This window comes from Bradysia coprophila, unplaced genomic scaffold (assembly GCF_014529535.1).
Source record: "Bradysia coprophila strain Holo2 unplaced genomic scaffold, BU_Bcop_v1 contig_24, whole genome shotgun sequence".
Classification (NCBI taxonomy): Eukaryota; Metazoa; Arthropoda; class Insecta; order Diptera; family Sciaridae; genus Bradysia; species Bradysia coprophila.
In genome coordinates this window covers 442,694-455,128 of record NW_023503501.1, presented here as the reverse complement: position 1 = coordinate 455,128, position 12,435 = coordinate 442,694, and the positions used below count along the sequence as shown (strand labels likewise).

Here is a 12,435-nt window from a genome sequence, read left to right as displayed (position 1 = left end):
ATTCTCGAAATTCGTAAAATCCATATGGGTTAGTGGTGTGAAGTTGGCTGTCAAAGCCGCACACTTCAAAACGTGTAGATCTCTACAAGAAAAGCGGCAAATTCAAAATTGCGATAAGAGTGTTTTATCAAAAACGGTTAAGTCCACTTTTTTGAGAATTTTTATTAATAGTAGCATGACCACCATTCCGATCACTCTAAAACTTTGAAGAAAGCTTCTTGGTGTATTTCTATGGATAACTGTAGGATTTGGAAAGTATTTTTGAAGTGAAAACTCTCTTTTGGAGGGAAATAGCACCAGACAGTGGTTGCTGAATGCTGAAATCGAATATTTTATATGCTTCATCTAGTACCTCTCACTGTTTTACTGAATTTTTATTATGTTGAGGTTATCAAAGATGATATTCCACCTTTCTGAAGTTCCTCGAACTGATACCTTGGATATCTGTTGATGTCACAGGGAACCTAGAGATTTCATCAGCTTCCATCGAGTCTTTGTCACTTTCGAGAAGATTTTAGTCATTCTTGAGACAGCCGAGGTTGAGTTCCTAAATTTAAGACATGCCTGGGAATGATACCTGGGATTTACTGGTAAAATCTAGAGATTTCATCAGCTTCCATCGGGTTTTTGTCACTTTTAAGAAGATTTTAGTCATTCTTGAAACAGTCGAGGTTGAGTTCTTAAATTTTAGACATGTCTGGGACTGATACCTGGGATTTACTGGTGAAATCTAGAGATTTCATCAGCTTCCATCGAATTTTTGTCACTTTCGAGAAGATTTTAGTCATTCTTGAGACAGCCGAGGTTGAGTTCTTAAATTTTAGACATTATCGACACTCATCCTCAGACTACCAGCCTGTGTGTAAAAAAGGTTTGTGATTTTAGTTTCGTTCTTAATTCGTCCAAGATTTTACAGCCAATTGATGAACTTTTAGGAATGAGTTTAACATCTTCACCTGAACCGGTCGTAAGCAATGAAGCAAAGCTGGCCGATATTTACTCGTTGCTGAGACTGGAAATCCGACGATAGCCTACGGTATTTCAAACAATTTTTTAAATCAAATTATAAGCCCGCTGGTAAACAACAAACTGAGGAAATTGATTGTGATAATTTTGAAGAGTCATGTTGTTGTTGTTGTGAGGAGGACGAAGAGACCTATTTTTTGTAACTGTTAATAGTGGCTGGTTAATGCTTTTTTATTGATATTGTTTGCTACTTCCGTCTATTTTCATTTAATAATTAAGAGCGAAAGAATTTTAAGAATTTGAAGAAGTTCGGAAGACTGGTTTTGTATATGAAAGAATTTTTGTGACTAAATTTATATTTATAAAATGACAAGCGATCCAAGGAGCAGTAAATATTTAAAAGAACAGATATCTATCGCGTTACAACGAGGAAATGCAACAAGTATTTTGAATACAATGCCAGAAACAGAAAAATTAAATGAAGTTTTTTCATTATAATATTTTCTGTAAATTATCGATTGAAAATAAATAAATAAATTGTTAAAAAAGCAAAATAAAATTATAAAATTGCCGATGACTGAACTCGAAAAAATAAATTTTAACATGATTTTAGCTTTTCTTTGTAATTTGAAAATCTATTACTTCACTAATTTTATCGGTAATGAAATCGATAGAAAAGTAGACGAAAACGAGAAAAAATTGAAGGACGTGGTTTCAAAATCTATTTTCTTCCAGTAAGCAATTTGTAAAAAATTAGGAATTAATACCTGACAGTCTGCAGAAATCCTACGAATGACGAAAAATTCGAACGAAATTAGTAAAATCAGTCTCATTCACAGAAAACTTTTAAAAACAACCTTAGATGCATCACAAATAATTAAAATCTATTCAAAAGTGACAGAAACCCGATGGAAGCTGATGAAATTTCTAGATTTCACCAGTAAATCCCACGTATCAGTCCCAGACATTTCTAAAATTTAGGAACTCAACCTCGGCTGTCTCACGAATGACTAAAATCTTCTCGAAAGTGACATTTCAGCATTTCAGCATTCAGGAACCACTGTCTGGTGCTGTTTCCCTCCAAAACAGCGTTTCCACTTCAAAAATTCTTTCCAAATCCTACAGTTATCCATAGAAATGCACCAAGAAGCTTTCTTCAAAGTTTTAGAGTGATCGGAACGGTGGTCATGCTACTATTAATAAAAATTCTGAAAAAAATGGACTTAACCGTTTTTGATAAAACACTCTTAGCGTCAGCATGTTTGGGGGGAGCGTAAGTTATTTTAAATATGATCAAAGAAATGGTTTTACTCTGTACTTTGTCTCGATTTTTAATACAAACATAGTCAAACCTCGGAAATTAACGTAAGATGGTTTGGACTCAAAGTATATATATACACTGAAGGATCAGAGAAACAACTGTTCCCTTTTATCAGGTCAATTCATTTTTAGTGTTTGCATACTTTTGCTTGGACTCTATTGTTGATTTTCACTGTCACTTTTCTGATTTGTGTAGCTCTTGTGACAATTTTTTATCCGCTATTAGTTGACGAATATTTTGTGCTTCTCTGTCAATCTTGCGTCACGTATTATTTCTCATCCCACGCTTTAAAAATTCTCCTGTTTTAGGAGTTGTAGGAGGTTTTTAGACCTATATCTTATCAAGGTAAATATACATACTGAAGGTAACGCAATAGCAGGTAACGCAGGGAATAGCAAGAAATACAGTCCCCAAGGTCTGGGTGAATATAAGATTTGTTATGTTCCATCCGTGAAGTTTGGAGCGATAATGTTGTTGGAAGTGTGTGGTATAGGTTTCTTCCAAGGCCGTTCAAAATGTCAATCGTCATCCACAGAGAAGCCAACACAACCTCACTTTGAAGTTTTAACGAACACATTTGTTTAAATTGCGGTTATGTTTGCTTAAAATTTAAATAAGTTAGATAAGTTAGAATCTCATAAATAAAGAAAGAGAGTAGACAAAGAATATATAGAAAGTAATATGTTAAATCGAAAAATAAATGGTGTAGGTACGCACTAAGAAGGTACAGTCGCTTAACAAAAGATAAAAAGTAAATCCAAAAAATCAAAATATCTAGACAGATGGGGCCATGTGCGATGTTGAAAAATGAACAGGCTATGTTGAAGGTCGACGATGTCAGATAAACTCAGACGTAACCTCACTTAAGTTTCGTTAAATGTTTCGTTCATTCGTTTATATAAGATTTTTTTTTACGTGGATGGCATTTCTTGACGTGGATGGCATTTCAAACGGCCTTGAAGATGATCTTTTATAGAGAGCCCACATGATGAGTCGAAGAGAAATGACAATAATAATTTGCCCTTGGCAAATGAGTTTTAGCTCTACCGTCAATGAAGCAATAGAGTGTTTAAGTGATAGAGATGACGAAATGACAACCTATTGTTCCATCTCGGGGCCTGCTGTCAGATTCTTTTGTATTATCGATGACAGCAGACCCCGAGTTGATTGTCCATCTCGCTCTACTTGAACACCGTATAGCACATTTTCCGGGGGTGAAGTGGTTAAAGAAGATATAACCACTCAGAAACGCTAATGCAACTCCGTGTAAACAAACGAGAACTTTTATTTTAATATTGATACGCCATTTACATATACATCGGCGCCGAACAAATAATTTTATTTTGCCAATCGTTTTTCAATTCTAACTGGATAGCCCTGATTCGCTTTCAATACAACCATCCACTTAAGTGACAATTCCTCGAATTTCAGGTCAGTGGTAAATTTAAAATTGCGCACAAGCCATACGATAAACATACGAATAACAATTTGAGCGTACTTCTTGCCTGCAATTGTTTAAAAAATGACGTCAGTTAAGGATGCAAAGCAGTAAAAAGAAAATAATTTTTAGAGTTCAACCTATGCAATTCCTGGGGCCTGCAAGTGAAAAGGAAATTCAAAATAGAAAACTGAACGAGAAAAATACTCGAATGAATTTACCGGCACTGTATGGTAAGTATGAGTACGGATGTTGTTTTTCAAACCTTTCCGGTAAGAAACGGTCGGGATTGTATATATTGGCATCGTTTCCCCAAACATTTTTATTCCGATGCAACACATATAAAAATAGGGCTACTTCACATCCGGCTGGCACATAGGTTTCACCTGAAAGCCATTTAAAACGGAATGGAGATTGTAAAATTAAGAGAAATGTCCTCACCGATATAAAAATCTTCCGTAGCTAAACGAGATGTGAGCGGCACCGTTGGGATCAATCTCATTGACTCCTTAATACATTGTTCTGTGAATAACAGTTCCTTCAAATGTTCGGATGTTACATCTCCATCGTTGTTTGGGCAGATTTTTTGAATTTCCTCATAGACCTTCTCCTGGTATTGTGGATGCATTGCGAGCATAAGAACAGTGTTAGCAATAGAAACAGCTGACGTTTCGAATCCCTGTAATAAGCAAAAATATTCTAGCGAGGAATTATTTTGAAATTAGCACAAAAAAAAACGAAATCTGTTCCGCCGCTGCGCAAGGCAATACAGTGTTTAAGGAGAGCGAAAACCAGTTAAATTTAATTGGTCTCGGGGTCAGCTGTCAAATATTCATCAATATGAAAAAAGAAATTGAGAGTTGAGCCCAGTTTAAATTTGTATGTGATTTCTCTCATTTTGACGTGTGACCCCGAGACCAGTTTAAACAAAGTGGTCAAAAATCGCTCTCCTTAAACACTGCATTCATGCGATCCGTTAGCACTCGCCTCATCAAATCAAAACTCACCGTCATTAATATAGTCAACGATTCGTTTATCAGCTCATCTTCTGTAAAGCACTTCTGTTCGGTCGTCAACTGAATGGCTTCATCGACAAAGATTCTTAATCGTTTTTCATATTCGTCTTCCACTTGATGGCTCTGATCGCTACTAGCGAGCGCGATCATTCTTTTCCGAATAATGTCTTGAACGACGGCTCGCATACCTGCCGTCGCTCTTTTCGCCATCGGATATAATTTGGACAATCTGAATATTGGTCTTATATTATACATCGGCTCTAACACTCTTTTACGTACCACGACAAGAGCTCTGAAATATACAAAATTAAATGTATTCTCCACTCCACCGGGTAGAACAGCCCCTAGCTCAAGCATACTCATTGAGTGATTCAAAAAATGAACAATGCTCCCTCTGAACGTTGCAATCGACTCCCAATGTGCTTTCTAAACGTATAAAGGTCGAATTGAAAAAGAAATGAGATAGCAATAACAAACACTCACTAGCAAACAGGTCGAAACTGCAGGCATCGATACGTGAAAAAATATCAAAAGTTTCATTTGGACTCTTTTCGTTCAAAATGTCCATCAGAATCCTTAATGTGCTGTTTATGGTGGGATAATAGCTGTTCAGTATCTTGGTATTTTGAATCGTGGGATCCAGAAGTTTTCTGTGATATTTCCAATAATCGCCTAAATAAACAAAACGAAAGAAATGTCGACTTTCAATCGAAATTTTGAAATTAGTTTTAAAGAATCGTTTTTTGTCATGCTTCATGTATTCAGTATTCTTCAGGTAAAAGATCAGATTGTAAATTGCATGTATTTGACAATATCTCCAGTAATTTGATATCTCGTATCCAGGACGAGTAAAAGTATCCGAGGACTTCAGCCCGAGGTACTTTTACTCATCGTGATATCAAATTATTTAACGTGTAAAGAAAAACGTTTTACTTTACGAGCGAATGAAAAGGTTTTCACTAGTGAGGGAATAGCCACATTACTTCACTAGTAAAGTAATAGTACATTACTATACCAGTGAAGTAATTTGATGTCTCGTATCCAGACATTCCTTATTTTTTGACAATCTAAAGTTTTACTTTTAAAGATCAAATGTCAAATAAATACCCGAAGCAGTAAGCAGTCCTTGACCGCCCATCCCTTCTATAGCAACTTCGTAGAAAGAGCCCTTATGCATCGAACTGGGATGATTGATAACGATTTCAGCATCTTCTGGACTCGTAACAATAATAGCGAACCGTGGACCCAGCCAAAAACCGAAGGGTAATCCAACTGCCTGTTAGGGATGGTCGATTTTTTTATATTGTACCTATCCAGAAAAATTTCTAATCGCTCAAAGTTCAATGTAGCAGATGCAGGAAAATGACGAACTTCCGGAAATTTAACCCAAATTATTCTGAATTATGAATTCTAACGACGCAAAAAAAAAACTTTTAAACTTAGCTTTTCCTTCACAATTTTCGGTGACTTTGGGCGATTAGAGTTTTTCCAGATAAATCCGTTTTCAATAAAAAATGTACCCCAATTTTCTGCAGGTACTCCGCCCCTCTCGCCAAGATATCTAAACCAGTATAATGTACAGCTTGAAATTCTAACACTGTTCTCTTATTCGAGTACCTGTTGTATTCCAAAATATGTACGCTCCACCAATTATGGGCAATGACAAGATGCCGGGCAGATTCCAAGACGCGCGATACCAATTTCGCCGTTTCCAGCAATAGTTTAGAAAAATAATCAGAACGACAGTAATGAAAATGCTGAACACAATCATTTTTCAACAGAAAATCGATTACAGTCTCAACAGTAGCAAGTTACTTTTAAGTATAACGTCGTGTCGTACAAAAAAATCGTTTCTGTTCTAAGCTTCGATAAGACTGGACCAACCAAACTGATTTTTTTCGATTTCTATGTGTAAAAGTTTTAACCACGTATAGTTAACTTCGTTTCTTAAGCTAGATAAGTTCTTTCAAAAATAAGCGAAAAGATAGTCCATGTCGTCCGTTTCCCTCTCCGACTAGTGCTGACACGATTTACTGATGTTGCGTGTTGATTCTTCGCCGTTGGTAGAAAATGTTTGTGGTTCTTCTTGGACTGTCGTGGTGATGTAAATAAAAAATTGAAACTTCTTTTTTCGATATTTTGATCCTTGGTTCAGCTCTTCTTCAGGCTATTTATGCTAAACAAAAATAAAAATTTTACTATTAAATTAAGGGACATCCGTAAATATCATGTGGGTGGTTCACAGCTGTGATATGTTTGTGCAAAGGAATTAGAGTAAAAGTTTTATTTTTGATTTTGTTTAACATAAATAGCCTGAAGAAGAGCTGAACCAAGGCTCGAAATATCGAAAAAATAAGTTTCAATTTTTGTTGTTTTCGTCAAACCGCGATAGTCCAAGAGGAATGATTTACAAATGTCCCTTAATTATAAATTCGGATTCTTACAAAAACGAAAGAAAAATTTCGAACCAGTCTAATTAGATCTGGTTTACATCTGAAGAACATACGAAACACAAAACTGTTGCGTGTTGCATGGATGTTTTGCCAGATTCTTTTTGTCATAAAATAAAGTAATTCAAGGTTGTGACATCGGAAAAAAAATTCTGGCAACCAGACTGTTCAATATTTACCGAACGTTACTTTCTTATAGACAAAATAAGAATACGAAATATTTTACCGGGTAGGACGTGGCACATTCATTGTTCAATAAAACATGAGAATTTTAAGTTTTAAACGAACACCGGAAATACAGCAAAGTTTTTACGGGATCATTGATATATTTTCTCCATTACAAACTTCTCAACTCCTAATATAACTGCAAGTAGAAGTTATTTGGACGGTTTCGTCTAGGTCAGAGAGATGCTAATATGACGACTGGGTCGTTTTGATGGATAGAGGGAATATGTCAAATGATTTTGAAATTGGTTGAGAGAAAATGTATTGAATTCTCTCTAAAAAATCTATGTCAATCAAATCTTTGAAGAGCAGATGTGTAAACTCAATACCCTCTCTAGCAAACAAACTGCTTTTATTAAGGTGGTGAAAGAATCAAGTCGCCTTTGGAATTTACATTTAGATTACAGCGTAGTCAGTCAAAATGTAGAATAGTGTTTGTAGAATACAAAGAAATAAGGTGTGAATTTGACACAGAGAGCTGCGAGTTTGGTTGCTAGAGAGAGTATTGGTAAACTGAAATTACAATAGATCATCTTCAAGGCCGTTTGAAATGCCATCCACGTCAAGAAATGCCATCCACGTTAAAAAAATCTTATACAAATGAATGAATGAATGAAACCTTTAACGAAACTTAAGTGAGGTTACGTCTGAAAGTACCGTATCTTGAAGATGATCTATAGCTCACAAAGTTTGTCCGGCGGCAACTTCGAAATATATTCGGTCAGTTATTGTCGAAACAACTGTTTTTAATAATTAGCAAATTTCAGCCTAGTTAGGAACCGAAGGTATCGAGACGAAGGCAAAATGTAAAGCTCCGAATCATAAGATATTTTAGGTTCAGGGAAATGAGTTGTAACCGTTGTAACACTCAGAAACACTAATTCAACTCCGTGTAAACAAATGAGAACTTTGATTTTAATATTGATTTGGGAGGTTTCTAGACTTAAAAGTTTTAGGAGATTTTTGGGAAGTCAGCGATGTGTATTTTGAATAAGACTATTCACGATTCGTCATCTATGAACATAGGCAAACACTTTCCCCTTACCGTCTGCTTCGAATTCCATCAATCCACGCCATTAGTCGTATAAATTTATACGTCAGAGAGAGCTTTTTTCTCCTTTGTTACGATCTGTCAGTTTTTCTAAAGATCATTTTCATTATACGGTACTTGTCAACGTAACACCACTTAATTTTTCGTCAAGTAGTCCTTAACCTCAATCAATTGACGTTAACAACGTTCAATTTACTGATTTTTATATGAAAATCGTTCGTTCAATTCATTCGATATTTTTCGACATGTCTGACAGTTGGGATCGTGTCTGACGTTTACAAGGTCATGAAAATGATCTATTTTGCGATTTAGTATGGAAATGAAAACTAAAATTGAGATATCTTTGCTGTTTTAAGTGGTTTTCAATATTTTTTTTAGACCAAAATGTTTTAAAATGTGTTTGGAATCGATTGGCATTAACAGATTGTGTGAAAATATTTTTTTTTCTATTTTGTTATTTTGTTAATGTCAATCGATTCCAAACACACTTTAAAACATTTTGGTCCAAAAAAATATGAAAAACCACTTAAACCAGCGAAGATATCTCAATTTTAGTTTTCATTTCCATACTAAATCGCAAAATAGAAAAACTGACAGATCGCAACAAAGGATAAAAAAGCTCTCTCTGACGTATAAATTTATACGACTAATGGCGTGGATTACACACGGCACCGTAATCCTATAAGCCCCTTTGTACTTCGTACGGGGCTAAAAAGTGTCATTAGCATCGAACTTACGTGTTAGGCCGCGCGTCTAAATGGCATTACCTCCATACTACATACTACATATACCTCGGTTCAAACCATCGATTTTCGGTCGACAAGGTTTCGATGTGAAAGGACACCGCTATAATTAAAAACTAATCGACGATAGCTAGATTAAGACACTCAATATGGAGGTTGCAACAAAATCTGAGCGGTTGAGTGGATTTTTTTTCCATTATAACATTTTTAGTGATCTTGTCATAACATGGTTTTTCAGAACCTAGGCTGATAAGTTGATTAAATTAGGGAAACTGTTTAATCGATGACCAATACAGGAAATCATTCTGTGTCTGAAAAGAACCAAGTGGAACAAAATTTTCAAATCGTCGCTCTCACCATTCCATAGTGCCATCTGCCCCATCTACCTCAGCTATCGAAAAAATATATTGTTGAAGTTTTCACATTCTCGGCGCACATGTCACATTGACATTTAAATCCAATAATATCAGAGAATGTCTGAAAGAGCCGTATAATAAGAAAAAATGAAATAAAATTCGATCGTTCAGATAACATAAACAAAATGAGCCTGAAAAGCGCTTTGTTGCTCGCTAAAAGAATCCAAATCAAAAGCGTAATTGCATCGACCTACCAACTAAGCCGGACTTCGGTCAGATATGACAATTTCACAAGATCAAATTTTCTTTCACAGTGCCGTCTGTGTTCGACGGGAAAAGGTGAGGTTATGAGTGTAGATCGACAGTTTGTCAAATCATTAATTGTTTTGCATTTTACTACTTTGACAACGAACAGATAAACCGGCTCATCAGTCAGTTGTAGGGCAGGCCCCACAAATCTTATCGAAATTGTTCCCACAAACGGCTGACATTGAGAAAAGCGCTGAAGAAATCCAAAAAGAACAACAGAAGAAAGAGGAGGAAGAGAAGAAAGAGCAAGAAAGTTCATGGAAACGCATGAAATTGGGGTAGGTTTCCACAAATTGATTGTCAACATTTGCTCGTTACAAACCCATCGTTGAACAGATTCGTCGTATTTGGTGTGTCGGCAACATCGTTATGCGGTTGGATCATTTATGACCTTGGCTCTCCCGAAAAGGATGAAAACGGTGTGGACATCGAAGATGAGTTCAGTAAAATGTCCGTCGTACCGCAATACTTTAAGCGAATGTGGCGATCGATGACGTACTACCAAAAGATGATTCAGGAACCGTCACGTGACAAACTTCTACCAGATCCACTCAAATATCCGTACGTTCAACCGCCATACACATTGGTCTTGGAAATGAAAGATGTGCTGGTGCATCCGGATTGGACCTACCAAACTGGTTGGCGTTTCAAGAAACGTCCGGGTGTTGATCACTTCTTGGAGCAATTGGCACGGAATTTCGAAATTGTCGTCTACACAGCTGATCAGGGCATGACCGTTTTTCCCATATTGGACGCTTTGGATCCGAATGGTTTCATTATGTACAGACTGGTCAGGGATGCTACACATTTCGTTGATGGCCATCATGTGAAAAATTTGGATAATTTAAACAGAGACTTGAACAAGGTATGTAAGTGAATGTTCACCTAATCCTGGAAACTTGTCAGTACTTGTTCAGTTTGCGAGTTCTCTGGGCGAAAATTTGAACCTTAAAATTTAACTGAAAGTTTGGACCGACCAGTGTCTATCAGAAGTGGGTTATTATACTGGTCGTAACTGATGTTCGTTGCACATTATAGGTTATCGTCATCGACTGGGATCCGAATTCAACAAAATTGCATCCAGAAAATACATTCAACATTGCTCGGTGGACTGGCAACGACGATGATGCAACTTTGTTCGATTTAGTCGCATTTCTGAAAAGTTTGTTCACTAAGCAACCCATCAGCTATCCGATTGATTTTCATTTGATTTTCTTTCCTTTTCAGCCATTGCCACCGCTGAAGTACAAGATGTCCGAGAAGTGATCACATATTACAGGCAATTCGAGAATCCTCTGGCTACATTCAGAGAAAATCAACAGAAAGCAATTCAAATGGAGGAAGAAAGAGCACGCGAAGAGAAAAATAATAAATCGCCGGCAGTCAAGCGATGGACGCCCAATTTTCTCGGGAAATAGTTTCTTATTTTGTTTTGTCGTTGTTCGAATTGATGCTTTCGGAAGTCTGAGATAAATTTTGTTTTTTCTAATTTTAATTCGTTTTGTAATCAAGAGTTGTAACGAAACCGTTCCGATTAATGATTCAAGAGCAATATGTATTCGATCGTTGAACTATTTTATTTTTCCTCCAGCTTCAAAACGAATGAGAAATCGGAGATTTGGATCAGAATATTACCGGATTGTTCGCTTACAGACTGTGAAGAAATAGTCCCGTCAATCACGTAAACTACTTGAATCTGAATCGTAAGTTAATCGACCAATTTTTTTAACATAAAGAAAAATTACTGAGCGACTCTGCTGCGGTGGAAGGATACGTAAAACGTGAAGACGTTCACCAAGTACGTTAGTGGTTTGGGGGAAATAAAAACATATTCTCATAGTTATGCGACCGTTAGTCTCACTGAACCATGCGATTTGCCTATTGTCAGAACATTGCGACTTGTGCTGTGATAGCAGAAGTTCCTCAGCGAAATCGATTTTCCTATTTCTCTTAAGGGGTAATGTAAACTTTGATGCTCACTTTCATGGGCCTAAAATATTTTTTTTCGATACATCGTGACACCTAGACATAGGAAATTCGTCAGTTTGTGAAATTACAATTTCTCGACAGCTCTACGGTTTCTAACACTTTTCTTACATGTCGAGACCTGAGCATTCTTTACCGATTCTTTAAATTTTTCGAAAATTCTTACAAACTCGAAATTCTTGAAAATTTTCAAAAACAAATTCCTGAAAATAGGTCTTGCACATGCCGCCGCCACCTAGTGCAGTCCTGATGAAGTTTTAGGATACAACAGCCGAAGCTCGAATTTTTGATAGTCGTGTCATTGACATTTAAAGTATTCGACACTGACACGGTGGCCCTCAAGTGAGATAATATTTTGTGAAAGGGTACCTAAAGAGTATTGTTAGGAGTGATTGGACCTCGGAGTACTCAGAAAAACCGATCAACTACATTTGAGCTGATCCTTCGATAAAACTTTTTTCGATCAAGGACCACCGTTCAGAAGAGTCAAATTAAATGACTTACCCCTGTTCGTCTGTTAGTACGAGTTACGGAGAGTAAATAATTTCGGTAAGCTCATCAATGACAAGTTGCA

The 12,435-nt window shown here is 36.5% G+C and overlaps 2 protein-coding genes across 2 annotated transcripts; one reads left to right on the top strand and one right to left on the bottom strand.

The window, feature by feature from the left end:
- Positions 1-3,612: 3,612 nt before the first annotated feature.
- Positions 3,613-6,572, bottom strand: LOC119077746 (probable cytochrome P450 313a4). The gene is made up of 10 exons (XM_037185030.1): positions 6,359-6,572; positions 6,262-6,302; positions 5,849-6,017; positions 5,225-5,413; positions 5,101-5,167; positions 4,733-5,033; positions 4,167-4,404; positions 3,947-4,111; positions 3,866-3,883; positions 3,613-3,792 (listed from the first exon to the last, which is right to left on the bottom strand). Exons 1-10 carry the CDS (start codon positions 6,510-6,512, stop codon positions 3,626-3,628), a joined length of 1,509 nt encoding a protein of 502 aa, XP_037040925.1. The 5' UTR covers positions 6,513-6,572; the 3' UTR covers positions 3,613-3,625.
- A 3,084-nt stretch (positions 6,573-9,656) lies between these two features.
- LOC119077601 (mitochondrial import inner membrane translocase subunit TIM50-C-like) lies at positions 9,657-11,366 on the top strand. Its single transcript, XM_037184814.1, has 5 exons — positions 9,657-9,905; positions 9,982-10,153; positions 10,212-10,740; positions 10,914-11,037; positions 11,103-11,366. Exons 1-5 carry the CDS (start codon positions 9,752-9,754, stop codon positions 11,291-11,293), a joined length of 1,170 nt encoding a protein of 389 aa, XP_037040709.1. The 5' UTR covers positions 9,657-9,751; the 3' UTR covers positions 11,294-11,366.
- Positions 11,367-12,435: the final 1,069 nt, after the last annotated feature.

Bases quoted from the DNA above. Each gene is read 5' to 3' on its own strand.
- LOC119077601 (XM_037184814.1), top strand. From the start codon at position 9,752: ATGAGCCTGAAAAGCGCTTTGTTGCTCGCTAAAAGAATCCAAATCAAA. The intron at 9,906-9,981 runs GTGAGGTTATGA...GACAACGAACAG, and splicing joins TCTGTGTTCGACGGGAAAAG to ATAAACCGGCTCATCAGTCA. The intron at 10,741-10,913 runs GTATGTAAGTGA...TGCACATTATAG, and splicing joins TAAACAGAGACTTGAACAAG to GTTATCGTCATCGACTGGGA.
- LOC119077746 (XM_037185030.1), bottom strand. From the start codon at position 6,512: ATGATTGTGTTCAGCATTTTCATTACTGTCGTTCTGATTATTTTTCTA. The intron at 6,303-6,358 runs GTACTCGAATAA...ATACTGGTTTAG, and splicing joins CATATTTTGGAATACAACAG to ATATCTTGGCGAGAGGGGCG. The intron at 6,018-6,261 runs GTACATTTTTTA...CATCCCTAACAG, and splicing joins AGTACCTGCAGAAAATTGGG to GCAGTTGGATTACCCTTCGG.